At 40.7% G+C, this 19,725-nt stretch overlaps 1 protein-coding gene across 2 annotated transcripts; it reads right to left on the bottom strand.

The window, feature by feature from the left end:
- Positions 1-11,650: 11,650 nt before the first annotated feature.
- CCDC190 (coiled-coil domain containing 190) lies at positions 11,651-19,077 on the bottom strand. Of its 2 annotated transcripts, none has more exons than XM_055112207.2 (4): positions 18,835-19,077; positions 17,283-17,481; positions 13,460-13,586; positions 11,651-13,187 (listed from the first exon to the last, which is right to left on the bottom strand). In XM_055112207.2, the coding sequence occupies exons 2-4, from the start codon at positions 17,467-17,469 to the stop codon at positions 12,593-12,595; spliced, it is 909 nt and encodes a 302-aa protein (XP_054968182.1). In that variant the 5' UTR covers positions 17,470-17,481; positions 18,835-19,077; the 3' UTR covers positions 11,651-12,592. The 2 variants fall into 2 exon arrangements, with proteins under 2 accessions (XP_054968182.1, XP_008976491.1); XM_008978243.4 differs by having other exon boundaries at positions 13,460-13,583; positions 18,835-19,075.
- Positions 19,078-19,725: the final 648 nt, after the last annotated feature.

The raw sequence follows: 19,725 nt of genomic DNA, 5'->3' as shown, positions 1-19,725 counted from the left end.
TTTTGATGAGAATTGATTGTTTTCTTCTTATTGATTCCTTTGAGTTCATTGTAGATTCTGGATATTAGTCCTTTGTCAGATGTATAGATTGTGAAGATTTTCTCCCACTCTGTGTGTTGTCTGTTCACTGTGCTGACTATTCTTTTTGCCATGCAAAAGCTCCTTAGTTTGATTAGCAAAGTTGTGGAACCAACCCAAATGCCCATCAATCAAAGAGTGGTTACAGAAACTCTGATATATACATATATATATATATAGAATATATATCTGATATATCACATATATATAGAATATATATCTGATATATCACATATATATGATATATATATGATATATCTGATATATATATATATCAGATATATATGTGATATATATATATATCAGATATATATGTGATATATATATATATCAGATATATATGTGATATATATATCCACACACACACACACAATGGAATACTACTCAGCCATAAAAAGGAATGAATTAACAGCATTTGCAATGACCTGGATGAGATTAGAGACTATTATTCTAAGTGAAGTAACTTGGGAATGGAAAACCAAACATTCCATGTTCTCACTGATATGTGGGAACTAAGCTATGAGGACACAAAGGCATAAGAATGGTACAATGGACTTTGGGGACTTGGGAGGAAGGGTCGGGGGGTTGAAGGGTAAAAGACAGCAAATATGGTGCAGTGTATACTGCTGAGGTGATGGGTGCACCAGGTTCTCACAGAACTCCACTAAAGAACTTACTCATGTAACCAAATACCAACTGTACCCCAATAACTTATGGAAAAATAAAATTAAAAAGAAAAGAAAAAAGACCTTCTGAACTCAAGTTTTGAATTGCTGCTGCTCCAGCAGACAGGAAGGGAGAGATTCCCCTGAGAAATCATGCATTAAGTGGGACTTGTGCTGAGCCCTGAAACATAAGCAGATTTCAACATAATATAATTTTTAGTTGATGGTGATCCTGTTTGGATATCTTATAACGTGGGCACTAGGAGACTATCATCCAAGGCTTCATTTTAGTTCTAACATAATGCTTAGTTTTTCATAGGTGAAGGGCATTAAAAAAGTATGCGTATGTATGTGTCTCACACACAATATACACACACAGATACTCTTTGTTTCGTTAATTGTGAGATTTACATTTTCATATTTTAACTTATTTGAAATTGTGATGCATTTTACAATCAAGAGCATGCCATAGTTTAATTGGCAGCATTCTTTTTCTTTCTTACTAGTACATAAAACAAGGGTGCATCTCATAAAATTGGCATCCTGGATCAGATGAAATACAGTATTAAATATTTATGTCTATTTACATATGTATAAGTGTACTTGTTTGTGAGTATGTATCTCTATACTCACATCAACATGTGAGCTTGTATTACAAATGCAGTTTGCTGTTCCATTCAGTCATTTGAATAAAACGGGCTGCCATAGAAGCCATCAGGCTTAGCCCTTCGTTGCCGGTCAGACCTGGGTTTGGATGTACTTGCTCTCCAGTTCCATTTGGAAAAGTGGACTCACAATAATTTTACGCCAAATGATGTCTATAAAATGTGTTGCCTTAGTTTTGGCTGAGGGGTCTATTTAGATCCATGTGTTACCATTCCATTTTCAAGGTCCTGGGAGATCAGGGATTCATATGTTACTGTGACACAGCGTGTGCAAAATTATAGAGCTTTAGGGAAGGAAACAATTGTAATGGGATTTTCTCCCTTTACATAATTTGCAAGGACATTGTTAATCAGTTTGTCCCACTACCTTCCTATGGCTTACTTTTGAGAGTATAAATCACTGAAAAAAATCACAAATGAAGAACATGGAATTTGTAAGTTTTGTTCAGTGTAAGGTACTAGGTGGACAGCACCAGAGCCTCCCTTAGCTCAGGTAGGTGTGAATCACTGACATTCCCACCTCCTTCCTAGTTATGGCTGGTTCAATAACAGCCTTTAGTCTCTCAATCCACTGACCAAATAACAGAGTGCTATCAGGCCTTGGGAACAATTGTGTCAATACCCCAATGTAAGTTATTTTGGAGACCCCACCTTCTCTGCAAATCCTTGCCGCCCATTCCCTGCCATGCTCCTCCTCTTCCTAACTCCCTAAGCTCCAGCCACAGGGCTTTTCTCTCAGGACCACCCCCACCCCCTTGCTTCCCCCTCTCCAACCCTGCTTCTGCTCCCTAAGGGCCTTTGCTCAGGTTCACCTTCCCTCTGGAAACTCTCTGCTCCTCCCTCCTTCCCTTTTAACTTGCCAGTTTCTCCTTACCCCTCAAATCTCAGCTGAAATTTCAGGCCCTCATTGAAGCCTTTCTTGTCTCTCCAGACTAATTCAGGCCTCTGTTTTTGGTTTTCTTTGCACATATACTTTTCACTCATCATAATTGTAATTAAATAATTACTTGAATTTTACTTTCTTATTGTTTGGCTCTCCTGCCAGAATAGATGCTCCAGGAGGAGGGTTTTCTGTGTCTCCACCCCTGGAACAGGGCCTTTATACAGAGCAGACAAGAAATATGCATTGCATGAACTGCCAAATAAAGGAGAGCATGGTATTAACCTAAAGGAGTATTCCCTTAAGAGATTCTCTACTTCTTAATTCATCCTAAAGACCACTGTCACTTTGACCATTAGCAGCTATAGTAGTTTGATATAAGAAATGCTGTTTTGAAAGCACTGAAGATGAAGTACAGAAAAAGTCTTCTTAGATTCAGACCAGTCTTTTGCAAAAAAAAGTTCTACAATAAGAAAAGAGAAAATTTATTATTAATTTACAAAAACTGTCTTTTATCTTGATCACATTCAAGGTTTCTTTCAGTTGAATATCCCCAAGAGCACTTTTGGCTCTTGTAGAGAAATATGATATGGTGATTTACTTGGAGGTTGGGAGGAAACAGAGAGGTGTGTGTGTGTGTGTGTGTGTGTTTGCCAAATATCCATCTATCAGACATCTTTATTAAATTAGCTTCACAAGCATGAACAAACAGCCTGGAAGTTGGCCATGACTGCAACAATCATACCTTGTATTCTATTTTCTGTAATGAAAGAACAGCACCAATCACAGAATGGTGTTCAATACAGGTATTTGTTGAATGAATGATTCTCAAGAAATACAGCAGTGGGTGTTTTAGCCCCTGGCCAGCAACCAGCATGTTGCATATATTATCTTAATTGTGTATCGGAACGCTTAATAAAATTCAGCCTTCCCCCTAGTTGTATTAAAACTGATGAAATAACAAGGAGAGAAAAAAGGGAGAGAGAGAGATTGATTCTTGGAAGAAAGAGAATGATTTGACTATAGCCAAAACATAGGAGTGCCTAGAAATCCAGGCATGAAGTAGCTCCTGCCAAGGGCAAGATTTTGTCTCCCTGATGTGTCCTGTGCCTCAGACACATCACAATATATTGCCCTCTATCTCCTCTTGTTGACAGTTTCTACTGGACTCCTAGCCACTGTCTAATTCTCTTTCTTCAAATTTTTTTCTAATTGTTAATCTCTTTCAGAAGGATTGAGAGCGCTAACACAGTTCTCCCAACCCCCAAGTTACTTTCTACATCAAGATATCATCTTATGTACAAGTTCATGCAGCAGGTCCAGTGAGCTTAGCGTCCCGCAGCCTTCCAAGTTTGGTTGCCAGGGTCTTCCCAGCAAGAGGGGAGGGCCATTACTCCTTGGGTTTTCCAAGTTCTTGGAAATGGCTTCATCTTTCATGAAGATGCCCAAGCCAGGGACCGGAATCCCACCTTACCTTCCTTCTTCAGACCTAGGCAGCCACCACGTTCTTCCTTTTGAACATTTTTCTAATCTTCCCCTCTTATTGATCTACACCACTCTGACCTCATTGGGTCCCTCAACCTCTCTCATGTTAGCCAGACCTACAGTTTTATCCCCTGATTCTTGGCCTACCCTGGAAGCCCTTCTCTCTATAGCAGCCAGAAAGATACATATAAAATCCAGAAGTGGCTCTAACCTTTTAAAAGTTCTGAAATAGCCAGGCCCAGACAAAGTCCAGACTGATCAGCATAGTATGTAAGTAGGTTATTCCACTGTATGCCTCTTGTCCCAGTTTATTTATTTATTTTTTTGATCTTTTTTTTTGAAGATGGAGTCTTGCTCTGCCACCCAGGCTGGAGTGCAGTGGCCCGATCTCTGCTCACTGCAGCCTCCGCCGCTGGGGTCCTGTCTCAGCCTCCTGAGTAGCTGGGATTACAGGCGCACGCAGCCATGCCCGGCTAATTTTTTTGTATTTTAGTAGAGACAGGGTTTCACCGTGTTGCCCAGGCTGGTCTTGAACTCCTGAGCTCAGGCAATCCGCCTGCCTCGGCCTCCCAAAATGCTAGGATTACAGCTGTGAGCCACCATGCCCGGCCTCAGTTTATTTATTAGTAGCATCCCTTTTCACTCTTGGAAGTGTTCTGGTTTAGACGGTCAGTTTTGTAGTCCCCTCAATATCAAGTTTTTCATTATCTGAATCTCCCACTTCTCCAGCTCTTCAGCACGTCCACTCAGCAGCTTATCTCCTGCTCATCTCTCCCTGGGCTTCCTCCTCCCACTGGAGCAGGATGGCTGTAGCAGATGTTCCAGAAGCAACATCTAGGAAGTCACATCCAGATAGGACAGTGTCTAAAGGATGGAAACAACTGTTTTCTCTGTGTCTATTTCTTAGGAATGGGAATGTCTTTCCCAGAAGTCTTCAGGAGACTTCCCTTCATGTCTAACTGAGAAGTATTGAGTCACTTGCTCTTTTCTAAACAAGCCTCTGGCAAGAAAGAAAGAATGACCATGACCGATGTTTATCATTTGCGGTAGACGTGAGGAAATAGGTAATGACCGTGACTGTAACACCAATTTTTGTTTAATTTGCTTTGGGGCCTGTTGATTCCACTAGACGGCAAGCAAGATCACTGTGTGGGATATGTGTTCACCCTTAGCCCCAAGCACAGTGCCTGCATCAGCGGGCACTTTTGTTGCCATTGTTGAACTTTTGGATGGATGCAAGCTAGGCGGTATAATGTAGTGGGGAGAACAGGGTCCTTGGAGCTAGACAGAAATAGGCTTGGTCCCCAGCTCAGTACTTGCTGCCTGTTTAGGATCTTGCTGGACTTCTGAAGTTCAAAATCTTTAAGCTTCAGATTTCTTACCTGTAAAATGAAGCAAAGACTACCCCCGAGAACACATGTAACACAGATGAACCAGCCAAAACAGCCACAGATATTTCTCCAGTTTCTTAACATTTCCATTTAATTCTAACAATATTTTTGAGTGAGGGTGCGGCAATGTTTGTGTGTGTATGTGTGCACTTGTGAACAGGTGTATGTCATGTATATGTGGGAATACCTGTAAGAAAAATGGAGAAAAATATCTTCTAAGGAAAATGTCATTCCTGCTATTGCCCTCTGGAATTTATGAGGTCTTTGATGACTATTTGACCTGTAAAAGATAAAAAGCCTCTCTTAACCTATTTTTCATTCCAGGAAAGTGTTTCTAACGTGTGCTTTGTGGATTGTAATAGTCCCTGGAGATGATTTATGGACAAAGTTTTCATGGTCATATTATTTGGGGGAATTCAGTGTGGTGTGATTTCCCCCTTGACAGTCACAGTGACATTAGCATATTAAAGGCTTAGAGAAGTCTCATAGAGAAATTTGTTTTCATTGTTTAACCCAGGTTTCTCCAAATTTATTTTAACCCAGAGTCCTTTTTTTCTGACAGCACCTAACAAGATCTTTTGCAATACTCTTTGGGAAATTATATTAGCCTAATTACTAATTTCCTGGCCCTCAAGATGACTTGCTTGAATTTGCCACCTTCGCCACTAGGGGGCAGCATTGGTTTACACAGGGTGAACAAACGTTCAATTCTAAACTAATATTCTTTGGTGGGAAAGTGTGTTCATTTTGGTTTGTTTTGAAGAAGTCACTTCATACCTTTGAACTGGGGTTAAGCTGGTTAACCCCCAAAATTCCACCAGTTCCAATATCCTATGGAAAAACCCCAAAACGACTAGTATAAATAAGATAGTTATTTCTGTTACTAAGTAAAGTTTTGTTAATTTTTTTAGTGATATTTAGGATTAAATGGCAAAGTATGGGTAAGCTGTAGAACTTTCCACCTAGGGATTTCGATTACCCTTAGCCAAAGTACATTCTCTTGAGTGTGAATTATTTTCCATCCCTGGAGAGTTAGCTATGAGGCAAAAGGAAAGTCTGTATAGGTTTTCAATAATGAAAGAAGGACTCTTGGGAATCAGTTGTTATGAGAAAAAGCTTCTCACCTTATTGCTGCTGGGACAATTAAGGAAAAGTCTTGATTTTAGAATTGGGGTCCCTGTCAAGGCTTGGTATTAAAACCTGTATTAGGGACTTTTTTTTTTTTTCTATTTGGTCATGACACCAGTTGTTAGTGCTTCTGCTGCAGAAACAAAGATATTCGGGGGCAGCAAAGCTCAGACCTGCCAGCTTTTCTGTTTAAGAGAAGTCCCACTTGGTTTGGTAAGGGATGGAGTTAGAACCACGTGATAACATGTTCTTAAGTTCCCTGTGATTCCTAGAATTGCCTTATCTTGCTGATCTCTTTCTGTCTAGATTTTTAATTCTCTTCCTATAGACTATGCCAAATGTCATTTTTAGTCCAAACTGAATTAATTTTATTTTTCTTTATTTTGGGACCCAACTGTATTAGTCAGGATTATCTAGAGGGACAGAACTAATAGGATATACATATATGTGTTTCTGTATATATGTATATATCCCCATAATATATGTATATAGGGGAGTTTATTAAGTATTAACTTACACGATCACAAAATCCCACAATAGGTTATCTGCAAGCTGAGGAGCAAGGAGAGCCGGTCCGAGTCCCAAACCTGAACAACTTGGAGTCGGATGTTTGAGGACTGGAAGCCTCCAGCACGGGGGAAAGATGTAGGCTGGGAGGCTGGGCCAGTCTATTCAGTTTGATTCTAACCAAAATGTGCTATGTCTTTTCACATTTTTCTGACTGCTTTATACTCTAGCTGTGCTGGCAGCTGAATAGATGGTGCCCACCCTGATTAAGGGTTGGTCTGCCTTCCCAGCCCACTGACTCAAATGTTAATCTCCTTTGGCAACACCCTCCCAGACACACCCAGGATTGATACTTCGAATCCTTTAATCCAGTCAAGTTGATGCTTAATATTAACCATCACACCAACTTATACTTCATTTTGCTTGTATTTTTCAGATGGACCTGGATAAAGACACTGCCAAATGTTTTTAACAAAATTTGCTGGGACTTAAAAAAGTGTGTTAGGGCTGCCATTCACCCTTAGTTCCCTGAAACATGATCACCTCCCACCAGCATACTGATAGCTAGCATACTGCGGGTATGAGCGCTTGTAGTGAACTACCATCCGAGTCCTTGTGGGGCACCTTCTTTTTATGGCCATTTTTAAAAAGAGTGTTGTGGGTCTGAGTGTCTGTGTGAGTGTGTACTCCCTAAGGAAAATGAGGGGAAAATCCTCTAAGAAAAAACATCATTCAAATATGAATTCTTCTACCTCTTCTGTAAAATTATATCTGCTCTTTCATTTAATAATATCAAAATAATTACTAGCATCACTATTATTCTGCTCATACTATCCTACTTGCTGGAGCTCCAGGGGAAGCCAGGAGGGAAGTAGGCTAAAGTCTCAGTGATGCAGGCAGACGCTTGCTCACTTTCTGTTTCTCTCTCCACAGCTGGATCGGTCACTTGGTTTGGCAGTCCTAGCTCTTGTCCTTTAGTTTTGAACACTTGGTCTATGCTGTTTGTCTCATTTCTTCCACCTCACTATGAACTAATAGTCCTCAGCAAGAGTGTTCAAAAATTTTTCCAGTAGTGAATTGCATAAACATCTTTATATACAGCATGTATACATTTTATCACTCCTTTTTAAACTAAGATTAATTTTTATTAATAATTTTGAGTTGAGAGGGTCCATGCGAGTATTCAGTTTGATTCTAACCAAAATGTGCTATGTGTATTTGGGGTCTTTGTATGTGTATTTATATGTATTTTCCTTTTACCGGGAAGGTTTCCTCATTGCCCAGTTTCATGCAACCAGTTCAATGGGATTAAACTTGAGTAGTTCAAAATAATTTAACTAATTACATTAAATTTCATTTACAATTTTTAATGATGCCTACTCTTAGGACATATAGCAGTAACATATTCAAAATAGTGGTGGGAAGGTGGAAAAGTTAGGGTATAGTTTGCGTTATGCCTAATTATGTAAAACATTTTTTTTCCTATAAATCTTAAGGGGGCCACACATGCCCCAAGCCACATTTGAGATGAGGACCATATAATAAAGATCTGTTTTTTTTTTTTTTTTTTTTTTTGAGATGGAGTCTTGCTCTGTTACCCAGGCTGGAGTGCAGTGGCGCAATCTCGGCTCACTGCAAGCTCCGCCTCTCGCGTTCACGCCATTCTCCTGCCTCAGCCTCCCGAGTAGCTGGGACTACAGGTGCCCGCCACCACGCCTGGCTAATTTTTTGTATTTTTAGTAGAGACAGGGTTTCACCGTGGTCTCGATTTCCTGACTTCGTGATCCGCCCGCCTCGGCCTCCCAAAGTGCTGGGATTACAGGCGTGAGCCACCGCGCCCGGCCAAAGACCTGTACTTCTTATAGTCAGTGTAATTCAGTGCAATGCATCTTTATATAGGTTAGGTTGAGAAATCTCAGTTTGGTGAGGTGTAAACATGGAATGGTTATCTTTTCTTACCCCTAGTAACTATAACCAACTTTGCTTAATATTATTTCAGTCTGATCTGATAACTTCCATGCACTTCTGTTTTAAAAGTTTTATTTCCGGTAGATATTCATTTAACTGCATTTAGGTTATTATTATTTATGGTTCTCGTCCAGTTTAAAGTCTTTCTTAAACCCGTGGAACTTCTGTTCTACTGCAGTGGCCTCAGGCAGAAAAGGAGGACCTGGCTGCCCGCTCTCCCTTATTCTGTCTTCAGTGCCTGAATGCCTGACCCAGTAGGTGTGGATGGAGGTGAGGGAATGAGTTGGTTCACGCAATGGTCCACACACCTCTGGCTCCTCTCCATTTTTTTTTTTTTTTTTTTTTTTTTTTCAGTGGTTGCTTGCTATTCTGGCTGTCATTGGTGAGGTAGAGCTGCTGACATCTGTTTGGACTGGTACCCTCTGCTTCCCTGGTACTCTTGGTGTGAGGGCAAAACACTTGCCCAAGCTTGATTCCCTCTGTCCTTCCTTCAAGGCTCATTTCACCCTGAGAGGAGGTGGTCCCTCCAGTGTTCCTGGTAAAAACTTACCCAACTTTCCCCCAACACTGAGGATTGTGACACCCTTCAGGGTGCTCTTCAGTAGCCTCCAGAACCTGGGGACCCTGGGTGAGAGACTGAGCCTCTACTTCTGGGAGTTTCCAGCTGTCTCTGCCTCTAGGTGAGAAATGGAATCTTTTCCCATTGGATGAGTTAAGGCAACAAGTCAAAAGCCCCTTCTTCCTCATGGGGGAGGAAATGGGGAAGGGATCATCTGTCCCCAGTACATCTCTGAATGAATGAATGAATGAATGAATGAATGTAATAAAAAATGTTTCCTCAAAATTGAAGTATAAATTTTCCCTTTTAACCATGTATTACTAATTTGAATGTTAAAGATTTGTATTTGTAGGGTTGAAAGCATTTCTTAACTGAAAACGAGGGCAGGAGCCATGGGACACACGCTATTCCCCATCTTCTTTGAGAGGAGAGTATGGGAAAAGAGTATCCTGGTCTTTGTTCCTCATCCACATTCTGGTATGGAGAAAGCTATTTTACTTATCATGAGCCTCAATTTCTTTATCTGTAAAATGGCAGCAAGTATCTCCCTGATTTTCTGTCTCAGAAGGTTCTGTGAATATTTAATGTAATGGCACAGGGTGGAGTTTCCAATCTTGGTGCTATTGATGTTTCAGGCTTGTTAATTCTTTGTTTTTGAGGGCTGCCCCATGTATTATAGAATTTATGGTCCCTACCTACTAGACTCCAGTGGCAGCCCCCTCACCTCAGTTATGACAACCAGAAATCTCTCTGGACAGTGCTAGATGTTTTCTGGGGGCAGGGGGCACATTTGCTCCTAGCTGAGAACCACTGGTATAAGTAAAGTGGCCATGGACTGGTCAAGAGGAAGCCATCCTAGAGCACCGTGTGCCACGTGACGATTAAGGATTTAAACTGTTCTTTAGAATTTAATGAGTTACACAAGAAAGGTTCCATGCAGCAGCGTTCTCTTTGATTGAGTTAAGTTGTACTAATGAGAGTATTACATCCATTGTATCGAAGAAGGCAAATGTATTAGACTAAATGATAAGAAGATAAAATCTAGGTGGTTAGAAGATTTTTAAATGTATAATTTTTTGGCGATGCATGGAATATTATTTAAAACAGGATGTACTAAAATATTGATTTTAGAAGTGCAGACAGATCTGGGTCTGTCAGATGTATATGAAGACACAAGCAAGATAGCAAGGAGGAACATGCAGAATGTTCACTTCTGCAGATGGCAGGATTGAGGTGGACCTGGAACAGAGACCTGGGCTGAAGTTGGCTCCCTCCTGCCTTGTGATGGCCCCTTCCCGCTGTGAGAGCTAGTACAGTGAAAAGACCCACTTAGCAGTGACAAACCATTCACTCAGGACTCAGCCTTGAGGGAGAATTGTGATGACGGTAGGCAAGCCTTGCGTAGAAGACAAGAAGAAAGAACTTTTAGGAAAGAGCTTGCACAGTTTACAAAGGGGTTCTCTAATTGTTGTATGCCTATTCCTGTTGGCCCAGGCATGGCTGGTGCAAATAAATTAAGTTTTCGTGAATCAATCAGTTCTGTCACTTATGGCCTGCCTTCCTCTGTTGCTTTGCTTCATGGAAGAAAATGTTGGAGGAAGCAGATTTCTTGTGTTCCTTTCACTATAAAGTATTGTCTCCCCATTGAAGGCCAGAGGCTGGGCTGATGAAACTGACTCTCAAATGTTTGATCTAAGTTTTTGTTTTCAGATAGGTGGTAGTATGGTGTAATGAAAGAGCATGAGCAAGGAAATTGAGTAGAAGAGAGATCAAATGCTAGTCTGCCATCTATTAGCAAGTTGCCACCACTCTTCCCTCAATTTCCTTATCTGTAAAATGGGGATAAAGAAAACTATTTTGCAAAGAAAACTATTTTGCAGCATTGTTTTGAGGATCAGTTGGCATGCTGTGTGGAATGTGTCAGGATAGGGGGAGGTACTGAAAAATAGGAGCCATTAGGAATTACTATTTTTAAACACAAGGAATTCTAAATCTGAATTAAATGAAATGTTTTCAAATTAAATATACTTCAAATTTATATTTAATGAACTATAAATTAAATATGAATTAATCTTCATTTCAGGCCCTTTGTAATATTAGTAGGTTGGGGTCCTTTATCATTTCTGAGCTAAATAATCTTGTTTCATCAAAATATCCCAGGCTGGGTTACATCAACTATTGATGCCAGATATGAAATAGGCCCTCAAGTTTATTCTTCTGGAATTAAAGTTTGTTATTGGGCTGAAGATTTGAATTTACCCACCATAGAGGCATGACTTCTTTGAGACCTACGGGGCAAGATGGTTTTCCTGATAGAGTCAGTATAGATAAAAAGTGGTGACGATTTTATTCTATACTTCATTAGGTAGACAGTAAGTTTAAAACGCATTAACAAAAAGCTATTATTTTCTAATGACTTATGATACTACTTATTTTTAGAGTGATATTTGGATCTGTTGGATGGGAAACAAAATCTAATCGATTCTTTTACAGTGTAGCCCAAGACATAGAGGCATACTTGAAACAATAGCTTGTTAACAATGTTAGTACCTCTCATTTTACAGTGAAATCATTTTGATAGAGTCTGCTATGCATTTGACAGCATGTTGGGAGATGATTAAAGGTTTTTTAAATCCTTTGATTCTAGAAGATACGAGAGGGAAAAGATTGTCCATTATTCTTTCAATAGGATTCAAAAAATTTGATATGAGCAGGTTGAAAGTGGGAAGGTGAAAACTAAAATGGAGCTATCTGTAAATAAAGGAAAGAAGGAAAGGGCTTCCAAAGAGAGCACGTGGGTGTGGTTAAAGAGCGGATTTTCTTTATAGACCATGTTACAGTACCTATTTACAATCACATTCCTATTCCTACCACTACTATATATCAAACTAAAACAGAGAGAATAGCTATGCCGTTTTGCCAGCAGGTGGCACCATGAGAATCTCCTAGAGGAAACAGGAAGTCCCTGAAAGCAAGACTGTTACTGTTTTCCCAAGTCCAGTCATCAATATATATTCATATTTTTGATGACATCATAAACATATCTTAAAATATTTTCAGAAGATTCATTCCTCCTCTCCTTTTTCATATATTAGCATTGATCATTCAAGAAATATTATATTCCCAGAAAATAATAGGGAGTTTAAAATAAAATTGTAATTCAATTATGTTTGTTTGTTTTTCTCTGTATTGCTTAATATAGTCATTTGAGGAACACATTTCCTTAGCAATAATGGCATATGTTATTGTCAGGCTATGTTAAACGGTTAGAGAGGAAGAAACTTAGAAGGCACCCTGTTTTCACACTCCTTTCCTGCCCTGGATGATGAGGATTCCCCATGCCCAAATATCTCTCCAATGCTAAGCAACCTCTCAGACTCAGGGGGGACCCTGTGCCGGAGATAATGGGCATTTCTGGCCTTTGAAAGCAACTCTAAGAAGGTTGGCTTTGTGAACTCGCCTTCGAAGCTTCCTGCACATTCCATGTGTTTTGGGGGAATTTGTTTTCCAGTGCTCCCATCTGGCTTTAGAGCAACATCTTTTGATCTGGTCTCATCAGCACGTGCCATTCCACTATCACTAGCTGGGCTGGAACTAGGACCTTGTTCTATGGTGTTGGTGGAAACCTCTTGATTTTGGCATGGAACAGAGATGCCCTTGCTGGAGTCTACGTCCTTAGATGGATTCACAGAATCTTTCTCTTGGGCTTGTGGTTGCTCTTTTACGAAGCAGACAGTTCTGTTATTTTGAGAGAGTGGCTGCTTTTTGCTCTTCATGGGGTCTTTGAGGCCAGCATCATGTGAAGGAGGCACCTGGGACTTGCTTTTGCATGTGTCTTGGGCCATACGGGTTGCCAATGCTCTGAGAAAGGAGATAAAAGAAAGATCTCTGAAAACCAATAAAAAGGCTCTTCTTTAGACCTTTCAACTTATTAGAATGTGGCCCCCTTCAGTATCAGCCAAGGTAATATAGGTGGGAATGGGGTGGAGGGTGAAACTGAGTAGTAACAATGCAGGGAAAATGTCTCACTTAAGAAGTGGAACGGAGCATTTCTTCAGGAAAACAGTTTAAAGAGGTCAGTTGGGAAGAGGGACTTAATGTCATACCCATGGGTTTAGTAATCCATTTCTTACCTCATTTTCTTAGCCTGTGGGGCTCTGTGCTTCTGCCTTCCCTGTGGTGAGAACATGAGAACATCTTCTGGTCTCTTCTGAAATCCATTCCCCAAATAAGAGGAGAACTTTTTCTTCATGGTTTCTGCTTTGAGTTAATTAAGAAGTGTTATGAGTTGGATTGTGTCCTTAAATTTTTTATGTTCAAGTCCTAACCCCCAGTACCTTAGGGTGGGACCTTATTTGGAGATAAGGTCTTTACAGAGAAAATCAAATTAAAATGAGGTCATTAGGGTGGGTACTAATCCTATATTACCAGTGTCCTTATAAGGAAAGGAACTTACAACACACAGACACACACAGGGAGAGCACTAAGAGACACAGGGAGAAGACAGCCATCTGTAAGCCAAGGAGAGAGGCCTGAAACAGAGCCTGCCCTCACAATTTTCAGAAGGAACCAGCATGTCTGACATATTGATTTTGAACTTCTAGACTCTAGAATTGTAAGGCAATAAATTTTTGTTGTTTAAGGCACCCGGTTTATAGTTCTTTTTTATGGCAGCCCTAGAAAACTAATATAAGAAGAAGAAAAATAATTCTGCAAACTGGGCTTTCAGAGAACCAATGTGTATAAACCTTGGTGTATATTACACATTAGGTTGATCTGGTGTGATAGATGGAAATGGAAAATTTAAAGCAGTTTTCCAGTGTTTGCATAGTATATGTTAAAGAGGATTTAGAAACACTAAGATCAGAGGTTTAAACCAGCTAAGCCCCTGGAGGTTTCCTTTGAACATTTTACTTGGCAAGCACAATGTTTTCAAAAACAAAATGACTGGGTGTGAGTGGATTGTCTCCTTCACCACAATTATGTGACCTCCTACCCACCTGTGAGTTTGCAACTGCCAGCTGTGACTAAGTGGACTTTTCACTTGTTGAGTTGATGTTTTAGCATCTTGCAGTCATAGCTGCTATGGAGAACTCAATCAGTTTTTAAGACATCTCATGAATTGGTTATTTAGAGTTGAAAGTCTTGGACTAGTTTTGCTCTAATGGGAGAGAACTCTTTAAATCTACAGTTCGGTTAGTAGGCACTAAGCAGAGGGAATGTGACCAGATAGGGAACCCAGAATTCACATTGACTCCCAATATTCTTTCATATGATCACTTCTTTGTGAAGTGATCAGAGCAAGGAAGAGTTCTTTGTGAGCCTTTCTTCCTTTGTTGTCTCCTTGGGGTCTTTTGTGGGGGTTTCTTCCATGTGAGAACTTCACCTATTCCATATAAATTGAGGGATTTTGAGCTACTTCTCCCAGCAAGATCTGTTTTCTGAAATTTAGACCTATGGGGCCAATAGGTTCAAAAATGAACATATCTTTTCTCTGAAACTTGATGTTTCTCCAATGTTCTCTCTGTGAAGGCATGGTACTTCTGCCCACCCAGTTACCAGATTTGACAAGCTCGTTTGAGCGCCTACTTTGTGCCGGGTAATATACTTTTGATTCTGGTTTTCTTTACCCTTGGATATATATTTAGTCTTAAAGCTCCGACAATTCTACTCTCTAAATATCTTGAGATGCTCATCTTCTCATTTTCTTCACCTGACCAATGCCCTAGTTTAGGCCTTGAAACCATGGCCTGAACTTTGTAATTCTATCAGGTCTACTCTGACTATAGTCTGAGGTCTATTTTACCTTAAACTTTGCATCCAGAATTATCTTTTTAACATTTGAGCATGTAATTTTCACCAGTCTCAAACCCTACAGGGTGAACTCTCAACTCTTTTGCAAGACCTGTGAAGCCATTCATGATTGGATTGGATTGGAGACATTGGCAATTTTGTGTTGTCTCTGAAAACTGCACCTACACCTCCTCTTCCCCACTTCCATGTCACATGCCTGCAGTACTGAGCTATTTGAGGCAAGCAGTGCTCATGTATGCGCCTTTATACATACTATTCCTTCTGCTGGGAGTGGCCCCATTCCATACGTCCTCCTGACAAACTTCCCGCCCTTTCCCCCATTTTCCTCCTCCTCTAAGATTCTGCTCACATACTGTGTCTTTTGGGAAATCTTAGCTAAATTCCTTTGATAGACACAGGAACCTTTTTATGTTCCTGCCCTACTTTGTGAAGAACTCAATTAGCAGTTTTGATCATCATTTTTTATAAGCGGAACTACTGTCCAATTTAAATATGAGCACCTTGAGGGCAGAGACCATGGTTTTTCATATTTGCATTCCAGACTCTACCTGAGTAGCTGTTTTGCAAAGTCTGGTCTGAAATACAGCTGTCCCAGAATAATCTACCTTAGTATCATCTCAGTTAAAAATGTGGATTTTTAAGCCTAATTTCTAACCTGCTGACTCAAAGGACTGGCAGCATGCATCTTAAATAATCCACTCACTGGCATATCATTGAATCTCAATAACAATTCCATTTAAATGAATCATGGAAAACTATTGCCTAGCACAGTGCCTAAGAAATATTGAGACTTAATACATATTGCTTCCTTCCTGTATCCCTGATTTTACTGTCAAGAAGTCTGAGGCTTAGAGAGAATATGACTTCCCAAAGGACATGGAGGCAGAAGCACCTGAATCAAAGTTTTCTGCCTCCTGATTCATACTCTTTCCAACCCAACACTCAGCCAGGACAGCCACTTACTAGGGCCTGGCCTTTTGTATACCCTCCTGAGAGTAGGCATCTGATCTTCAGTGTCCTTTTTGAATAAGAGTGGGAATCAACTAAATGGCTTCTAAGACCCTTTTCCAGTATGTGAGCTCTCATTCTAGGTTGGTTTAACCATTTATTGCAGACAGGGAAATTGAAAGCAGAGGACTTCAGTTAGTTACTCAGAGTATCTTTCAAACCCAAAGCTGGAGGTTAGAAAGAATTCCCAGCCTAGACATTTGGCTGTTACTCTTGGCCTTTATGTCATGTATAAGCTGTGTTGACCTGAAATATTTTATGTTCGTTTACAGCACCTGACCTTCCTCTTGAACATGCTCTGTCCATTTCAGACTCCTGAGTTCTGGCACTCGCCTTCAGTAAGAAAGGATGTAGTCTTCAAGAGCCGAGATATTTCTTTCCTGTGCTGAATTTTTAAGTAATATTAAAATATAATTATTTTAATGATGAACAAAGGAGAACTAGTTTCTACAGACTGTACAACTGTGACAATTTTCAACAAAGACAGTAGAAGGGTTTCACTTGTGTAACAATTTTTAATTGATAAGAGTGGGCACTTGTATAGCACTTACTTTATGTTTTGGTACTATTCCGAGTGCTCACTGAATCCTCAAATAACTTCATAAAATAGGAAATACTTTTATTTTACATTGGAGGAAGCTGAGGTACTAATTCCAGAGAAATTTTTTTTTTCTTTTCTTTTTCTTTTTTAACTTTCATAAAATGGGCTAGGACAGTGACTTGCACATGAGTAACTGCTGAATAAATTGTTGTTAGATCCAAAAGAGAAAGATCAGATATTTAAAAAGGGGTGAAACCAAATCAGCCCAGATAATGAAAGAAAAGCAAAATGAAAAATAAAATTTAAAAGTAGAAAACGAAGGATTTAAGCAAAAAAGAGCTAACTTGAAAGATGGCAGTGACTGGAAGCCTGAGAAATGTTAGCTCAAGAAGGCTTATGAGTAGGCTGCTGCGGGGAGCTATGTAATTGACAGGGGAGGGACAAGGAAGGTTAGGCAGCCTAAAGTCCTGGCTGTGATCAAAAGCTCTTGCTGTCTTGGCACTCAGGGCCCTGAAAGGGCCTCAGCGGAGTGATGGGCCTGCTGCCCTGCTATGCCTCTGGGGCATCCTCCTCCCCAGTCCTGAAAGTCTTACCTTGCTGCAACCTCTGCAGTTCTTTTTGGAGCTGCCTCTGCTCCCAGGTCAGCAATTTCACATGGTAGAGGCAAATATCCTTTAGTCTCTGCAGCCTTTGGTCCAGTCTGGCTTCAGCCTGCTTGGCATTCTTCCTCTCCAAATCAAAATGCTTATACAATTGTCCCCTGACCATGTGCCTCTCCATCTTCTTTATGGTCTAGAGACAATAAGGTATCACAAATAACCTGATAAATGGAAGATTGGGATACTGACCCCGGCTTTTAATCAGAGATCAGTGGTAGAACCTGTGTATTTCTGAAACCAGAGGTGCCTAGTCAGATGAAATCACACTATTGTTAAATGAGTTTCCAGAGTAACACAGAAGGATTGAGGGTAGTCATTCCTCTGAGCCTCAGCCTCCCTGTCATTAAAATAGTGATACAATACAATAGGCTCCCCCAATACAGCTCCCAGTCAGATTTCCATGAAGATCAAGTGAGAAGTGTAAGAACAACTCTTTGGAAAAAAAAAAAAAAAAGGCAGTCTACATATATAAGGCATTATTCACCCAATAAGAAAAGCCTCTTTTACTGTTTCTTAAAGGCTCCCAAAGAGACTGCTCAGAGGTCTGGAGAGGATTTAGGAACTTAGGACACGGCCATTCCTTCCCACACCCTGCCAGTTCGTTAATTCACATATGCGTAGGTTCATTCAGCCTGTAATCCTACTGTATGCCAGGTGCTATGCTAAAAGCTAAGAGTAATGGTGAATGAGACACGGTTCCTACTCTCAAGGGGCTTTCTCGAAAAGTGGAAGATTGGGGTATCCTGATTATAAAGTAGAACAGCATCCACGATGAGTAGTCTGGGCAACACCGGGGAAGCTGCTTAGATTGGGTGAAAGCTCCTCTTCTCGTCCTCACCCATCTTCTCAGACTTTAGATGCTCTCCTCCCTCCATGTACCCTGATGTCTAAGCCCACACCTACTTCTTTCTCCTCTAAGTAGCACTAAGTAGGGACACATTTTTCTCTCCTTTGAGTCTCTATAATACTTTTCTCAGAGCTAAGAGCACAACATGTGCTCAGAATATAAACAGATTGCTGTCAATAAAAGGTTTGGTGATATTTTTTTTTTTTGAGACAGAGTCTCACTCTGTTGCCCAGGCTGGAGTGCAGTGGCATGATCTCAGCTCACTGCAACCTCTACCTCCTGGGTTCAACCGATTCTCCTGCCTCAACCTCCCTTGTAGCTGGGACTACAGGCCTGCACCACCACGCCTGGCTAACTTTTTATATTTCTAGTTGAGGTGGGGTTTCACCATATTGGCCAGGCTGGTCTCAAACTCCTGACCTCGTGATCTGCCTGCCTCAGCCTCCCAAAGTGCTGGGATTACAGGCATGAGCCACCGCACTCGGCCGAGGTTTGGTGATTATAATACAGAAAAAAAGCTTAACATTAAAAAGGAAGATAAGATCAGGACATGGGAAAGAAATACATTTTAAGGCACTTGTTTTAGAGTCTAAAGTATAGACTAAACTTTTATTAAAGAACAGGGCCAGTAGAACTTACCTCCAAATCCAGAGTTTTCACCGTGAGACTATGTCTTGTTTCTTTTGCTATGTCAGGCTGAGTCTTGATTAATGAGCTTATTTTTCTTCAGTAAACTTAGGAGTCTGGTGTTTGGAGAAAGGATGGAGGGAGACCGTTAGAGAGGGCTGCGAGGAGAATGTTAAATACACTTGAAAGCTCTCTTCGTCCCTCCCTACCTCCCCTGGTCAGGAATGCTAGCTCCTTGGGCCATGGCACCAATCCCTGCTGGAGAGGCCAGAGCTCTAAATAGCTCTGTGGGTAAAAGAAGCCTGCCAGCTTCTAGCCTGTCCCTAGAGGGGCCCACAGTGCTCCTTCTCGGCTGTGTCCATGGGAGCCAGGAATGAAAGCAAGGAGTGTGTAACTGTGTTCTCAATCTCTCTCTCTCCTACCCTTTCCTCCTTTCTCTCCATTTTTTTTTCTCTCTTTGTCATACCTCCCTTCCCTAACCTTCATTCCTACTTCTTGAAAACCAGGTCAGCCTCAAAAGAAAGCACTGTTTTTTCTGTCATGACTGTTCACACTTCGTGCAGGAGAGAAGTTAATTTGTTTATTATGTGTTATTGTACACCGTACTGACCTTCCCCAGGCCTTTCCACATGCTCAGAGCACTTCGGTGCTTATCAAGATTTTCAAAGTGGTGAAAACAGCACTAAGCAAAGTAAAATTAAAATCAACTTTTGTGCCCATATTTTGAACAGCTACAGTAGAAGGTTGGGCAGAGCTATTGTTTATATAACAAGATACTGAGTGGGATTTTTACTGTTGCCTTGGAGCTTCGTCTGAAAATAAGACGCACTGATATGCCACAGTCTAAATAGAGCTGCCAACACTGGGGCCTGATAATCCCCCCAGAGTTTACTGAGAGGCAGG

This window comes from Pan paniscus, chromosome 1 (genome assembly GCF_029289425.2).
Source record: "Pan paniscus chromosome 1, NHGRI_mPanPan1-v2.0_pri, whole genome shotgun sequence".
In the NCBI taxonomy this organism is placed as follows: Eukaryota; Metazoa; Chordata; class Mammalia; order Primates; family Hominidae; genus Pan; species Pan paniscus.
Note: the sequence above shows the minus strand (reverse complement) of the source record. Positions and strands in the feature narration are given on the sequence as shown.